This window comes from Haliotis rufescens, unplaced genomic scaffold (genome assembly GCF_023055435.1).
Source record: "Haliotis rufescens isolate VD_foot unplaced genomic scaffold, xgHalRufe1.0.p SCAF_8, whole genome shotgun sequence".
NCBI classification, from domain to species: domain Eukaryota; kingdom Metazoa; phylum Mollusca; class Gastropoda; order Lepetellida; family Haliotidae; genus Haliotis; species Haliotis rufescens.
In genome coordinates this window covers 16204477-16221753 of record NW_025964372.1, presented here as the reverse complement: position 1 = coordinate 16221753, position 17277 = coordinate 16204477, and the positions used below count along the sequence as shown (strand labels likewise).

At 40.0% G+C, this 17277-nt stretch overlaps 1 protein-coding gene and 1 long non-coding RNA gene across 2 annotated transcripts in view; one reads left to right on the top strand and one right to left on the bottom strand.

The window, feature by feature from the left end:
- Window positions 1–15613, bottom strand: part of LOC124144800 (zinc finger CCCH-type with G patch domain-containing protein-like) — a 75013-nt gene extending 59400 nt beyond the window's left edge. The window contains exons 1-9 of the mRNA XM_046514367.2: window positions 15476–15613; window positions 11396–11492; window positions 10044–10168; window positions 9126–9398; window positions 8148–8242; window positions 5423–5485; window positions 2491–2645; window positions 1647–1816; window positions 663–771 (exon numbers count right to left, since the gene is read on the bottom strand). Of these exons, the coding sequence (XP_046370323.1) occupies window positions 663–771; window positions 1647–1816; window positions 2491–2645; window positions 5423–5485; window positions 8148–8242; window positions 9126–9398; window positions 10044–10168; window positions 11396–11492; window positions 15476–15523 (1135 nt within the window). The 5' untranslated portion in view covers window positions 15524–15613. The remainder of the gene's footprint in view (window positions 1–662; window positions 772–1646; window positions 1817–2490; window positions 2646–5422; window positions 5486–8147; window positions 8243–9125; window positions 9399–10043; window positions 10169–11395; window positions 11493–15475) is intronic.
- On the top strand, window positions 75–2742 carry LOC125376944. Its single transcript, XR_007219413.1, has 2 exons — window positions 75–228; window positions 2462–2742. It is a non-coding gene; the product is annotated as an uncharacterized LOC125376944 (long non-coding RNA).
- Window positions 15614–17277: the final 1664 nt, after the last annotated feature.

The following is a 17277-nucleotide window of genomic DNA, read 5'->3' as shown; positions in this document are numbered from 1 at the left end:
GAATAGGTATAACCAGGGAATATGTATTCCTTGGCAATCCTTGTAAATCCATGTTCAGATTATTCATGTAAACATGTTCTAACAATTCCAGACATGAATAAGAAGATGTGTAAACATTCCGCCTGAGATACCTTAGAAGTCCAAAGCTGCTTGACCAGCCACTGACCCCTCGGCCACCCAGGTTGAGTGGAGGGAGAAGCATTTGGATACTATTTTTCTTGTTTTAAGGTTTGTCTTGCGTTATTACCGGTATGAATATTTACATTTTTCCTGTTACTTTTGTCTGCTGTGATATGTCACATAAAGATTAAAATAATGGAAACGACAATAACTGTTTAAATACCAAAAGTGGGCCATAAGTATATTAATATTCCTACTCACCCTGGTCTATTGATTGTTTTCTTGTTCATCACTGCACTCAGTAATATTCCAGCAATATGACAGCAATTTGTCAATAAAGTCTGGACCCGAAAATCCCATGATTGATATTATATAAGCCAGACCTCCCAATCCCTTGAGTCACCTCTTTCAACCACCATAGATTGCTGGGAACCAACGCTAACCCCGAATCCCCATGAGGCCACAAACTTCCTAAAACCCAGGCTAGATCTTAAGCACAATGAGAGGAACAACAAGAGATTTGAGATGGACGGTTCCCTCACCTTGTGGCAGAAGCTGTATAGGGACCGGGTCAGCTCGACCTTCACCTCTGACCCCCAGACCTTGACCTGTAATGTAGCCCATCTTTGCCATCAGTTTGGAACCAATGCCCTGAAAATCAAATCATATTCCACATGATGATGAATTCAGTGGTAATTGTAGGTCAAGGATTGGTGGGCCGTGAAGGGTTTTGTTTGTTTGTTTGTTTGTTTGTTGTTTAACGCCGCACTCAGCAATATTCCAGATATATGACATCGGTCTGTAAATAAACGAGTCTGGACCAGACAGTCCAGTAATTGACATCACAAACATCGATCCACGCAATTGGAATGCGATGGCATGCATCAACCAAGTCAAGGAGCCTGACCATCCGATTCTGTAAGTCGCCTCTTACGGCAAGCATAGGTTTCTGAAGACCAGATCTTCACGGGTCATTAACATGACTGCAAAAATGGAAGAAAGGACCTTTTAGTGTAGTATGTCCATGAGTGTCAGACCGCCTCTGTGGTCTAGTGGTAGAGCGTCCGCCTGGAGAGCGGAAGGTCCGGGGTTCGATCCCTGGCCGCGTCATACCAAAAGACGTTAAAAGATGGTACTTGTTGTTACCCTGTCTGGCGCTTGGCATTAAGGGGCTAAAACAAGGACTGGTCGGCTCGGAGTCAGTATACTGTGTCTGAGTGGGGTATTCATGTTAACTGCGGCATGGTATCTCAGTGAGCTAGCACTATAAATCGGCATCAGTCCGGACTAGTACAAGCAACCACACACACACACACCTGCATGCACGTCGCTATATAAGTGCAATAATCTTGGACCCGACGTTAAACCCAATTTCACCTCACTTCCATGAGTGTGTGGTCATCTGAACTGTTTCAGACACTTACCGAAATGTTCGGGCAGTCACTTATTTACAACACTTGGATAAAGACAGGCATAAACTTTCCTATGGGGACACAGACTATGACCTTGAAATTCCTGCCACTGACCTTTGTGTACTGTTCCCATTCTCCTAAAGCTGCTGTTGTCTTTGGTGGTTTCCATAGAAACACAGGCAGTTCATCCTCCGAATCTGAATCCTCTCTTCTAATTGGCTGAGATGATGTTGAAGGCTCCTCCTGTTCTCCATCGGACGGACAACTGTCGTAGCCATGTTGCTCTGCAATGTTCAGAATGGAGAATGAGTGCTAGAAGATGAAATCTACAAAAATTGTTTGTTGGTCAGAGCTACAGCTAAGCTTTTGGTTATTTGGGTATTTTACCCAGGGGTTTAATTTTGATTGGGTATTCACAAGTTTTAGTGCGTATTCAAAACAAATTTTTAGCCACCTGTTTCTTGACATTTGGGTATTTAACTTAAAACCTGTTTTGTAACAATCCCTGTAAATCATTTAAAACTATGTAAATAGTAGTATGTCCGTCTGCGTCTGCTTGCCTTACAAAAACTAGTATTGTTAGAAAGGTGCTATTGACTTAATTACTAATCAGTGACTAATTAAGATACAACATGTACATTGACTAGGCCAAATGTGCTTTTCAGTTGGCATCTATCGGTATGTTTGTCACAGCAGCTTTAACGAATGTAATTGTCATTAAGTGAATTTGGCGATCGGCTGATACACAATCATTTCATCTAACAGTTGTAATATACGCAATCGTTTTATCTAATATTGTAATAAAAGCATTAATTTTATTTCAATAGTATATTTATAGTTTTTGATTTTGATACGCTAGGATTTGATTTGTCAGCTTACTTAATGCGTATTTTATGCAAATCTTAAGCTCTTTTGGTAATGTTTTCAAGAAATCAAACGCTGATAACACAGAACACACCCAGTGGAAGGATGTCCTGGAGCTCCACAGTCTCCGAATTCCCATGAGAGGTGAAGGTCACAGTCACCTGACCGTCTGCTACATCTTCAATGGACGCCGGATGCCAGACATCATCGGAGTAGCGGGCAAAGCACTTCCCTCCAACCTGCACATGGCTGAAACAATGGGTTTAGTTCTTGTTTGTTTATTTATTGTTTAGAATCAAACCTGTAATTGTACACAACTCAAAGTGGCATAAACAACAGGTCCATGTTATGTTTGTTTGTTGCTTAATGCACTATCAGAACCATTCCAGCTACATGTATATGACCTGTGAAGATTCGTGGGTAGAATAGGTCTTCAGCAAACCATGCTTGCCGTAAAAGGTGACTCTGCTTGTCGTAAAAGGCGACTAACGGGATCGGGTGGTCAGGCTCGCTGACTTGGTTGATGCATGTCATTGATCCCACTTGCGTGGATCGATGCTCATGATATTAATCACTGGATAGTCTGGTCCAGACTCGATTATTTACAGACCGCCGTCATATAGCTGGAATATTGCTGAGTGTGGCGTTAAACAACAAACAAACAAACATGTATATGATGGCGGTCTGTAAATAATCAATTCTGGGCCAGACAATCTAGTGACTGGCATCATGAGCATCTTTCCATGCAAGTGGGATACGACAATTAACGAAGTAAGGGCTGGGATGAGTAACTCAGGTACTCGGATCGGGTGGGTCCTGAGTAGGAACCCGGTACCCACAGTACTACCCAGACCTGTGGTTAGTCACGTGACATATTGTTTAATGACAAAAACTCACTATAGCTCAGTGGTTACACTACAAGTTGCTAATGTTAGCATTTCTTTCTGACGATGCACACATTCCTTTTGATTTGTATATGTTTGAGTAAAGATAAAGCTTCAGTCAACTTCAGTGTACGCATGATCTGATTGTTTGATACATGCATCTAAATAGTTAAATGTTGGCCAGGGCTGCGGTAAAACAATTCCCAATCAGACATTCCCAACTCTTGAGACCTGCAGTGGGTACCCGGGTAGGGTCTGATAATAGGGGGTCGGGTACCAGGTTGGGTCTGGTAATAGGGGGTCGGGTACCTGGGTAGGGTCTGGTAATAGCGGGTCGGGTACCTGGGTAGGGTCGGGTAATAGGGGGTCGGGTACCTGGGTAGGGTCAGGTTGGGGGTCGGGTACCCGGGTAGGGTCGGGTAATAGGGGGTCGGGTACCCGGGTAGGGTCGGGTAATAGGGGGTCGGGTACCCGGGTAGGGTCGGGTAATAGGGGGTCGGGTACCCGGGTAGGGTCGGGTACCTGGGTAGGGTCGGGTAATAGGGGGTCGGGTACCTGGGTAGTAAATTTTGACCCTAAACAAAGTCAACAAGCCTAACCACCTGATACAATTGGTCACCTCTTACAACAAGCAGAGGTTACTTCCAGAATCACCACGGAGAAAACAACAATGGGTAATGTCACGTATGTGTAAGTCGCTTAATATTTTAAAACATAACACAGCAACGCGATAAATCGCAAAGAACAATGAAGAACCAAGCGTGCTTTGTTTCACGATAAAACATTGTTCTATCATGACGTCATTTCTGGAGATTCGAATATGTGCCAGCAACTTGATGACATCATATATTGGACAACATTATTTTTGAGAGGGGAGTGTCTGGTGAGTTGCTCCCCATAGATGTAGCAGGGCAAACCATATAAAGGCAGTGGTTGAACGATCGCACACAAAGTGGGAGAGATATGACAATCAGCATTAGGAGAAAGGGTACAGATAATCGACATGAGGATTGAGAGAATATGCGGGAAATACCAAACCTAACCCACCTGTTCGTAAAATGGACTTTTCCATCATGTCCGAGGTTGGATTCTCTTCAGGGAGTCATCATTATTCAAATTTGGGAAATATTTTCAGAGCTCGTACATTTTATCAACATCCTCAAGGTGGCCGTACATAATGCTGATATCTCACACAGAAATAAACAACTTGTGGTTGTTGTTTACTGTTCAACAAAACACTGCAGGGAGAATAAACTATGAGGGGTGTAGGAATTTTCTGGAAATCTGGAGAATAAACTATGAGTGTTTCATTGTACGATAAACAACTTCCATTCTTTGTTAATTTCGTAAATATCAACCCTTCAGTGTGGATAAAAAACATTGCCTATGTTACATAGAAATCGGTGAGGGTTTGATGCCTGACTGAATAAATGGTCAACTGTTAATGTTGTACACCGATAATTGAGCAGAGGTGAGGAAGTGGATAGCATGTTACCATGGTAACTTTGGAGAAATAATCTCTCTAAGCTAAATAAATTACTGAAATTTGGGTCAATCTTTGTCAGTCTGGTATATATTGTACTAGGGAACAGTTGTCTTTCCAAACCCAAATCTGTCAAAAATATCTCTACAAATTACATATCATTAAGAAAATATTTATTTACCAGACAATAAAAAATTCATGGACAGTGAGATGAACACATACTGTGTTTTCCATCCATCCACCAATCATGTCGATGTTTGGTCATTTCGGTTTAGTTTCCAGCAAAGTATTAAAGAATAGGACTCAATACGTCACCTGATTCTTTCATATGTTCAAGGCATAACAGATTAACTATAGTAATATGAAAAAACTCTGTGATCCTTAACTTCTTTTGAGTAGTATATAAAACTATAACAGACAAAACAAAAACAATTTGTCCAACAGTCCAATTCAACAACTTTGGAATGGTATTATGACACCTGTAGTTATTATTTATCTTGTAAGTTTCTGGAATGGCTGAAAACCCAGAAATGGCTGTCAACTTAGAAAAACATAACCCAGCTTCAAACTATTTGCAACTCTCGTTGTCCTAGCTCAGGAAATGAAATCATCAGTTGCAAGTGGCTGTCAAGGGTGCCACCTGTCAACGCCTGTCCTACCTGTAATCAGGATCCTGATATTCCTGGAGGTCTTCTATGCAGACCAGGTGTCCATGAGAGTATCTGAAAAAAAAAACACCAACATCTATAATGGACATGGAGCACAAGCAGATGTAGTTTGTTTGTATATTTGTATGTTTGTTAGTTGTTTAACGCACACTCAGCAATATTCCAGCTATAAGACGGCAATTGTAGATAATTGAATCTGGGTCAGATAATCCAGTGATCGATATTATGAGCAATGATCCATGCAATCAACCATGTCGCCGAGCCTGACCATCCGATCCAGGCGTCTCTTACAACCAGCACAGTTTGCTGGGGACCTATTCTAGCTTAGAATCCCAGCAATCTAATGGCAACACACAAAACTAAATTGCCATCTCAATATGGATATATTAGGGGTGTCACTGATAGGAAAGTTCAGTATCGATATATCAACTCAAAAGTATTATGAAATATCGATTAATAACATAAATTAGTTATTCTGATTGTGTAAAGATAAATATGTCCTTTCTAGACCTGCCATTAATCAACCTAATGCTAAATATGAGCTAGGCAGATCTATTGAATGTCTAAAAGTGAATTTTCTGCCTTCTCATCGTCATCTTAATCATCGTCATCTTAACAAATGTAAACGTTTCTGAGGCAGTGATAGAGGATATTTCATGAGTCGAGTAAAAACATCATGTTTCTCTCATCCAGTAACAGGGGGGGGAAAGGAGATATTGTCACGATTGGTGTAGCCACGAGTGAAAATATCTCCTTTTTGCCTATTAATTTGCCTATCATGATATTTCACAAGACATATGGAATATCCTATTTATTTAAAAAAAATTGTGTAGGCGTCTACTGGAAAATTATATTACTTCCTTACAAATGTAAAACCTTGAAACGTAAATTCTCCCTACCTAACACACAGAGACGGTTCACTTAAACAATATAAACAAAACTATCAAAAACTAATTAGGGTCATGAAATTTCTTTATCATACATATAGATATGATTATATACAAATTCAACTTTAACAAATAATATTCTTGAAAACTAGGAGACAGCTGTTGGAAGCGAAAGAATACAGGCTGGTCAAGTGAAAAAAATTGGCGATTTGCGAAATGAAAGTCTCGATTGATGAGTTAAATGAGAAATTTACAGTTTTATAACGAAAGATTTTCGAGAAAATAACAAACGGCAAGAAGTGATATTAACTCCATAGATGACCATCTGTCATTATTTTGCCTTGTCAATGTGGAACTAACGGGAAAAGGACATCAACAGTTTGTGTACAGGCTAGACACTTACGATAAAGGGAGACAATTTGAGGGGATGTAACTCTTGTATGACAATAGTTCCGTCAAAGTGTTATGTTCATGGCAGTGAAATATCAAGTGTTATGTTCACTGCAATGAAAAAATCTTTTTTCTCAATTTTGGAAAACTCAGTCTTTCACACTTAAGTATATAATAAAATTATTTATTTATTATCGATATTTATAAATTTGTCTGAATACACTAGAGCTGGCTAAAAAGATTGATAATCGGAATGATCGTCGATGGGAAGAAACATTAACGATTATCGATATGAAACAGTTGTCATCAATAAAAACTTATATAAACTATTGTGATGAAATAAAGTTTACATTTACCTAAACAGACTTGTTATTGTCAATCATGTCAAACGTCAAAGATGGAAAGCAACTGTTTTTGTTACATCTCAAATGTCCGCAAAATAATCCATGCATGAGAGTGTCACTGCTCACCAGTGGCGTGAGATATGTTGATTTCTTTCGGTACTTTTTAGCATATTTGCTTCAAGTTCCTTCTCCGATATTTATCGACAACTGATCGATATTTAGTTAGCGATTATCAATATCTATGATCTATATCAACAGCAAGCCAATTATAGTATCGACAATTAAAACTTTATTGTCACATCAATATTCCTGGCACCAACATGTTTTTGTGGAAACTATGATCAAGCTCATTTTTGTTATTTCTAAATGAAAATAATCACTCTTCTGACATCACAGCACCACAGTTAAGTCCTTGATTTCCATAAAATGATCATGAATGTCTAAAATAAAAAGTGTCTACAAGCATACTGACTGGCCCATTGACAATCTCATCACAATTAGATCTGAGAACATCTCATTACGGGTCACATCAGAACGACCTTTCATCCCACCAATCATAGTGGTAGAGGCAGTCAAAATGTATTTTCTAATCATGCAACCTCAAAAAGGTTAACACAGGGTATTCTGAACGATAGTTTTGGGCTGTACAACTGATTCCATAAAAAATCATCGTCTGTCTCTTGCTTCAATGGGATAAACATCGGAAATGGAAGAGACTTTCCGTAGCTCATGGGAAGCACTGCTATACAATCTCAGCCGTCTATTAGACATTCCAGAAGTTTCTTTTTGAGTTTGCAAACTTTAATTAAATCCATAACTTTGTCAAGTTATTTTTCAAAGTGTAGTCTGGAATGGAAGTCACCAGTTTGGAACTAGTGCCGTAAAAGTTTGAAAAAGCATACTTCTTATGTGTCAATTCACTGGTCTGTCAAAGTTAGCGAAGGTCATTCTTGTGTGATCTGTATTTAGATGTCTTCAGATCTTTCTTTAGTGGTAACCAGCACTAAGATCTCATTTTAATGAGATGGGCACATTGAGCACCTGACTCCAAATAACAGTATTCTAAAACCATATAAAATATATGAATATACATACTTGCACTTTTCCTCTGAAAACCGACATCGACCGTCAAGGAAGAATCTGCATGGCACCATAGACATATGGGTGGGGTTACAGAACATCACACTCACCTGTCATAATGACAAACACAGTGGCTACAGGTTACCATGGAAACACAGGTGGGATTTCAGAACATCACACACACCTGTCATAATGACAAATACATAACCTATAGGTTACCATGGACACACAGAATATCACCTGTAAAAATGTAACAAACAGCTATGATTGAAATACAGGTAGGTTACAGAACATCACACGTACATCTCATAATGACAAACACAGAACCTTTACTGACTTTAGGTTGTACAGAACACCACACTTGCATGTCATAACAACTGTTACAGTGGAAGTATGGGCATCCCAACAGTGCTAAGACTGTTGAGTGTGTGTCCTGGCATCCTCCAGACCTACACAGTGCTGGTAGTTCACGTACCAGTTCAAGGCTAATTCTGCATTTACCTTGGAAAGTTTTTCAGAAAACTTAGCTTACCACAGAATTGCAGAAAAATCATGGAATTAGCCCCTTTTTTAATCAATGAATACACTCATTTTCAAACTTTTCGATAGAATTTTGCCCTCGAAGGATGCCCAAACATTTATGAAACAATTCAAAAATACAAAGTATGAATCCTATAAAAACGAAATTTGAAATAATCATTCCCACTTTTAAATGTTCTTGTGGTAATACGATCAATAAATATCAGGCACTATGCATATGTATTTGCATATGTTTATATCTTGAAATGTCTCAATACAAGACATTAAAAAAGTTTTAAAAAAGATTGAGTTTGTATTAATGTTTGGGGGTGAAAGGGTTATGTTTTTACCACAGAATGTACTGCAGAACTGGGCAATGTTAGTCGCAGACTTTTGGTAATATTACAGCAGAAATTTGATAATTTTACTGCAGAATTCATCTGGGACTGATGTACCTGAAAGAGACCACCCTACCTGGGGTATTTCTTCATCTGTTCTGCCGGGCTCCACTTGAAACACCAGTGCATTGTGGTAAGAAAGGCCACCCCAGTCATGGGAGAATGGGGCTCGACATTTCATGCCAACAAGTTCGGAGAAAGACTCTGCAACTGAAGCATTTGCCACTTTCTCGTCATCTGATTGGTCAGACTCTTCATCCTGTAGTTCTGATTGGCTGCCTGTCGCTGATGGTGATCCCCTGGAAGTGCCACCTGGAGGACCATCAAATACATCCCCTCCAAGAGCTGCCTGGGGTTACAAACAGAAAACAAGCACCTGTCAGAGTTCAATCAGGGGGTTCACACAAAATACAAGCACTTGTCAGAGTTCAATCATGGGTTTGACACAGAACACAAGCACTTGTCAGAGTTCAATCAGAGGGTTCACACAAAATAGAAGCACCTGTCAAGAGTTCAATCAGGGGGTTGACACAGAACACAAGCACTTGTCAGAGTTCAATCAGGGGGGTAAAAAAGGATAACCACCTGTCAGAGTTCAATTGAGGGTTCAAACAATATACAAGCCCCTGTCAAGAGTTCAATCAGGGGGTTCACACAGAAGACAAGCATCTGTCAGAGTTCAGTCGAGGGTGCAAACAAAAAATAAGGACCTGTCAGAGTTCAGTCAAACCAACCAAATACAAGCACTGACAGAGTTAAATCGGGGGTTTAAAACTGAAGTTAAGCACCTTAGTGGAAAAGCTTGCAATAAGAGATGCACTTGTGCCCAATCCCACTGTCGTTCTGGACAATAACATCTGTGAAACTGCATCTGTCAGAGTTCAATCAGTTTAATTCAGAAAACCCCAAGGTCACACGCAAACCAGGTTTCACAAAAATACTTTTAATGTATGTAACTTGTAATCCATGCAAAGTGATGAAAAATTTCCCTCACCTGAAATGCAGAATATTCATCATCTATTGTATCTGCAGCTGATGATGCTGATGTTGCTGGTGCTGTAGTTGCAGATGTTTCTAGAGATGCAAGCAACTTACTTTTCTTCAAAGAGAGTAAACTGTCTGCAGGAAGAAGTCAACAGTAAGCATTGTTAGAAATATGAGGCAAGAGAGTTAATCGACTATAGAAGTTCAGTTTTCACCCTCACCGAACTAGACTGGAATGTCGAAGTTACATTTTGGCTGGACTGAGTCTATGCACATTCCAAATAAAACTGTGTAACGAACTAGACATCTGTTCGTTAACAACATGGATTTGAACTTGCAGATTTTCGTTGACTGCAGGATTTGCAAAACGTGTGTACTGTCAACTTCAACAGATTCCAAGATATTTTTATGTTTTTTTATCAAGGTGCTCAAGTGATTTGATGCACTTTATGAGGTGAGACCCGTTATATTGAGATCTTGACTATCAATCAGATCATCTTGACTGGGTGCCACCATTTTGTTTTGAAGTAAATGCAAGTGATATGAAAGGTGGAATTTGATTGGTCAATAGGAGGGAAATAGAAGGGACATAACTGGTGCTGCTACGATCTAGACATGAAAATCCAGGCTAATTTAGCAAGGGTGGAAACAGGACTTTTATAGTCAGTTAACTCCCTTGCCTCGGGAAGATGGACATTTCTATTCCTATGTGATTCTCATTCATAAAAATCAAAATCATTTATCACATAAGACTAAAAAGGCTGTCAAAAAGATATAATAAGCAATGGATAATTGACATGTTTGAACAAGTCTCTCGCTGACTGACCACACCTAACTTGACCAGGATACCTTGGTGGACTAGGAAGATGCATTGCTACAGATACATAACAACCTAGAACAAAGTGTCCTAGAACTATTGAAGTAACTACATGTAGTATCTTTTAGAAGCATAGTATAAGTAATTTCCTAATACTAACTAGTACAATAATCATGATAATATTGATTACACCAACTGTGTAGTAAACATGGCAAAATAGGAATTGTCACATGAAAGAATGAGTGAGGGAGTATTGTTTTACGCCACTTTTAGCCATATTCCAGCAATATCACGGCGGGGACACCAGAAATGGGCTTCACACATTGTACCCACGTCAGGAATTGAACCCAGGTCTTCAGGGTGACGAGCGAACGCTTTAACCACCAGGCTACTCAACCACCCCTTCACGAAAGAATGAGTAAAAGACTCCTACTGAAGATTAATGTCAATGTTTTTTGTAACAATTTACATTGTCGATAGACATTATCATGATCGTGATTTTCGAGGTTTGGAGATGTATTGAGGGTAATCTGCAGGGGTTTCACCTTGTGTGAGGTTGATAAGCTCAGTGAGATCTTCCTTCAGTTTGATCAGGTCATCCGTTCCACCGCCAGCTAGAACCACCTGGTTCACCTGTGCAAACTGTGGGTTAAAAAATATTATCAGAATAGCAGAATTTTTGGCTAGGGTACATTTCTGCATTCTAAAAAGTAAATGGGGTACATATCTGTCGTACCCATGCTGACGACACCTTCAGCATTACTGGGAATCTAGTCTATCCTGGAATACTGCTTCAAGTTGAAGGCACTTATTTTCTAATTTGTGTTTTGTACTACATGTTAGTAAGCAATTACAATGAGTCAGGAAGACATGATTAGGAATTTTGAAGGATACCAACTTCTTCATGGTTTGTAACAATGTTTCAGGGCTACTTCCTGCTCTTCATCAGATGTAGTAAGAATATTAATAGTGAGTGAGTGAGTTTGGTTTAACGCCGCTTTTAACAGTATTCCAGTTATATCGCAGCGTGTCAACTTAATGTGGGAGGAAAGCCTTAAGTGATGCAGGTCTCAGACGTTTACCACTTCGGTGAAACCCACGAGCACGGGTATGGTGCTGACAAACCTAGAAACATAATCGGGACGAACCAGTATTCGAATCCTAAATCATAGGTTTCTGGCGGGTTTGAAGGGACACAACTCTGCACAGCAAATCACGGCGGTTTAGACGACTGGGCCACCTGTGCCCCCCTAAGCATATTAATATATATTCTGTGCCCCCCTAAGCATATTAATATATATTTATATGTGTGTGTATATATATATATATATATATATATATATATATATGTTTACACAAGGTAGGATTAATGTACACAGATAACATACCGAGGAAAACAATGTCATTTACAGGAGAGTATAGTTAAATAGGGTGATATGGGGCTCCATGTGGGATAACAAAGACCCCACTAGTGTAATGTCCAAGGGCGTAAGTTTCGGCCCTCGGATGGCAGCTCAGGGTGATGATGGAAGACAAAACTCAGGGGTGAAGTTTAGACGACAGCAGCCATATTTATTGATGCAGGTTGAAATGAGTCGAAAAGGTACATGTTGATAATAACGTGACAGAACGCACACTGGGACCGAGTGGCCAATCTTCCCGGGTGGGAGAACCGTTCTGTCACTTACACAAGTCGATCTTCTGTCTGTCTCCAGGCTGTCTCCAGGCTGTCCCCCTGACTGACCATGTCAGTCGGGTTTTGTAGAGCGAGGTATTACGTAACGTGTGGCAAGGTCATTGTCCCACGTGTATGTATAGACGTAAGATCCGGCGACGTTAGGAGGTGTTAATTAAAATTTATAGATAGCGCTGGAGATTAAGGGTCCTGCCCGGAGGGGCTTATGATAAGAGGGGATACGCCGAATGTTTGCTGAATATATTAAACAGACAAAGGGCATAGAATTTCGGTGCACTTGGAAACATATTGAACCAGTTAGGTATTTAGATAAATGAAACGTAAAATAAAAGTATTGAAATGGTTTGCACTATAACAGTGATAACATAACAATTAGACAATATGGCATCATGTTCTATCAACTTCTAATATGTGTGTCTTTGCTATGTGTGTGTTATAATTGCACCCCTAAGTACTTTCTCCTAATATTACATATATATAATGTAACTTCTCTATGTCTGTATTTTGTCTGTTCAATGCAATTCACTTTATTGTGTCAGTAAGGGTAGGTACAACACAGGGTTTGTTTTCATTGGGAGATTATATTCCTTTTTTTTCTCATTCCAAACTGGGGTGGTCGGGTAGCCTAGTGGTTAAAGCGTTCGCTCGTCACGCTGAAAACCCGGGTTCGATTCCCAACATGGGTACAATGTGTGAAGCCCATTTCTGGTGTCCCCCGCCGTGATATTGCTGGAATATTGCTAAAAGCGGCGTAAAACCATACTCACTCACTCACTCACTGTTTCCAAACTCCATTCCATTCTTTACTCTATGCCCTGTATTTTGGGCCATTGGCCTCTATATAGAATAAATTGTCTTGACTATGAACTTTAATAACTGTAAGTGTTGTATAATGGATTCAGGAAATGTAGAACAAGGGTTTTAATTCACACAGAGCACATGGCATACATGCAGGCAGACATATTGGAACTCCTCCTTTTCTTACTCCCTAACTGAGAGTACATTTCATAACATAAGCTGTCCGGAGTTATCTCCCCTAGACCATACCATAAACACCAAGCTCCTTCCCAGCGCATGACACCTTCGTTACACTCTCGGTAACATCGCTGCCACCAGTGTGGGCGCGGCCATTACAAGAATCTTGAAATTTGCCCTCTAACCCCATATGTAATAATGTTTATACTTTTTTTATGTCCTTGGGAATGCCACATAGTTCATTTTGAAAAGGTTCACGACTGACCATGTTTTCCAGATGAATTTATTTTGTTGTTTTGATAATCAGATTGGAGAAAATCAACCAACTTCTCCCTTACATTCTTACTATATCAATTAAAGATGATAGTTTTAATGAAATAGAAATTAAAATTGACAAACAAACAAAGTAATTTATCAGCAGTAAGTGTATTCGGCGTCATGACAGTCGTCACTTGTTTGTAAACATAACGGTCATTCGGTTGCGAGTTCAACTCCAAGCACAGTTGTGGCCACCTATCACAGTGGGGAGTTATGACTGGTGTCAGCGATAGTATAGAGAGCTCCGCGAATGGGCTATCGCTGTTTGGAGCTTGCATGAACACATTAAGCCGTCCGGAGTTATCTCCCATAGACCACTACATTGAGTGTACATAAAGACATAACAGTAAGTGAACATAGCACTGTGTCACACACTCACATGATTCATGTATAAACAACATTGACTGCTGTTGCACTAAGTTCCACTTGACATTCACCTATCATTCACTTGATCTGTTGATGGTGAGGTGAGATTGGTTTTAACGTTGCGTCCAGACAGGGTAACAACAAGTACTATCTATTAACGTCTTTTGGTATGACTCGGCAGGGGATCGACCCCCGGACCTTTCGCTCTCCGGGCGGACACTCTAGCACTAGACCATAGAGGTGGTCTGTTGACGGTGAGATATTTCTAGGGCAAGTGTTCTAATTTCTAAGGAGGCCTAGTTCAATTCAAGTTCTACTACAAACGATATGTCAGCACATAACACTTGGGAGTAGGCTACTGCTCTTTACCAGGCACACCTTTTCGGATTTCAATTAGCAGCTCTGGAAATGATGTAACGGCAGCTTGTTGCCAGCTTAAAGCTTATTTTAAGCTAGTTAATATTAAACGTCGCACTCAGCAATATTCCAGCTGTATGACGGTGGTTTGTAAATAATCGAGTATGGACCAGACAATTCAGTGATTGACATCATGAGCATCAATCTACGCAATTGGGATACGATGACATACATCAACCAAGACAGCGAGCCTGACCACCCAAACCTGTTATAGTCACCTCTTACGACGAGCATGGGTTGATGATGACCTATTCTAACCCAGAATCTTGTAGGCTAGGCAAATGAGTTAATCTAATTAGCCAATCAAAAAGGACCATGAAGAGGTGTTCAATTGGAAAATGGTATCTAAAGGGATCCAAAGGCTAAGGATTGAATTGGGGGTAGCCCAGCTACACAACCAAGGCTAGACTAACATCTAGTCTCTGAAATGAACATATCGTACAGAATAAACAGTTGTTCAGTTATCTTAATAAAAATATAATAAAAGGGAGCCCAGTGACTCTCTTCATTTTCCTGATACTGCAGTAATCTAAACTTGTCAAACATTATAGACTTGCATGGGCTGTATTTGATATATATTTGTATCAGGGTTTGTAAGATAGACTAAACCTAGGCCGACGATGAACTCGATATCATTGAAGTGAGTGCCTGCAGCCTGAGCCAATTAGCGCTAAAAGGTACTCCGTAGACTGCATGCAGTCTTACTTTGCCTTCTTTAATTGCTGAAAGAGATTGCTAAACGGACCCAAGAGTACTATGTTAATGTATACAGTTTTCGCGCTCTGTGAGTGTCAAGAGACATATTTACAGTTATCACTTGCCCAGTTTAAAATCATGATGATCTAGGATATACCTGAGTCCGATACAATTCCAGCGACTGCTCTAAGGCTTCCTCGTCCATCTCGCTGACTGGACAATCAAGTTAACGTTCTTGTTTACTTTCAGGTTCACAAACCGGTAGTGTTCATGGGCGCCGCCATGTTGGTAAAGCTAGGCCTGCTAATATTACTTTCGTATTCCACCCTCGTACTGAATGTGATCTTTATTGCAATACTGAAATTTATAAACAGAAAATCATGACCTCTACTTCAGAATTTACAGGCATAAAAGGATATTAACTTACAAGTGTTTCCAATTTGCAGTTCCTAGTTACAGTAGTTTTTATTATTAATGTTTACATTTTGTCAGTGCATAAAAGGACCCGTGAAGATTCCGGGGTAGAATAGGTCTTCAGCAACCCATACTTGCCGTAAAGGCGACTATGCTTGTCGTAAAAGGCGACTAACGGGATCGGGTGGTCAGGCTCGCTGGTTGATACATGTCATCGGTCCCAATTGCGTAGACCGATGCTCATGATGTCAATCACTGGATTGTCTGGCCCAGGCTCGATTATTTTACAGACCGCCGTCATATAGCTGGAATATTGCTGAGTGCGGTGTTAAACAACAAACAAAACAAACAAAACAATACATAAATGTTGTTGGAAGGTTGTAGGAATGTTGTTACTAACTTTCGGATATTACGTTGTCACGACACTGCGACAACTCAACACTTTTATGTTGCCACACCGTTGTGAGCGAACGTTGTGGCAACCACAAAATAACGTTCGCACAACGTTCACACAGCGTAAAATGTTTAGCTGGGAATAGGCTCCTGTATTTCTTTGACATTTGCCTCGCACTGTAGGAAAATAAATATAATGGGTTTTTGCTTGTGCAGGTGCGTCGTGAGCACAGTGTTATCCCTCCATCCCAATATAGTGTTTTCCCTCCATCCCAATATAGTGTTATCACCCCATCCCAATATAGTGTTATCCCTCCATCCCAATATAGTGTTTTCCCTCCATCCCAATATAGTGTAATCCCTCCATCCCAGTATAGTGTTATCCCTCCATCCCAATATAGTGTTATACCTCAATCCCAATATAATGTTCTCCCTCCATTCAAATACAGTGTTATCCCTCCATCCCAATATAGTGTTATCCCTCCTTCCCAATATAGTGTTATCCCTCCATCCCAATATAGTGTTATCCCTCCATCCCAATATAATGTTATCCCTCCATCCCAATATAGTGTTATCCCTCCATCCCAATATAGTGTTATCCCTCCATCCCAAAATAGTGTTATCCCTCCATCCCAATATGGTGTTTTCCCTCCATCCCAATGTAGTGTTATCCCTCCATCCCAATATAGTGTTATCCCTCCATCCCAATATAGTGTTATCCCTCCATCCCAATACAGTGTTATCCCTCCACCCCAATATATTAACTTAAAAGCAATAGAATTGTGGTGATGTCATCATATGTTTGATTTTCAATTAAAAATATTTAAAAAATGAACTTAACTGGCACTTTTTAAGACAAAATTTGATTTAAAGCTTTAAGAATTACAAAAATACCGTCGCATAATACTCAACTGCTGTAGGGTATCTTGGACATCTTATCTTTGAAATCCATAAATTGGATTTATTCAAATGTACAACATTTCAAACATGGTAGAGTTCATATGGTTGCAAAATAAATCATTTCTGTCAACTGTCTGAGTTGGAGTCAGCAAACTGGTTGTTTCGAGGCAGAACCGAGTTAACACACAGGGCAACAAATATATCATTGTCTATGGTTCTTCAGCAAACCTGAAATTAGGGATTCTAACTCGA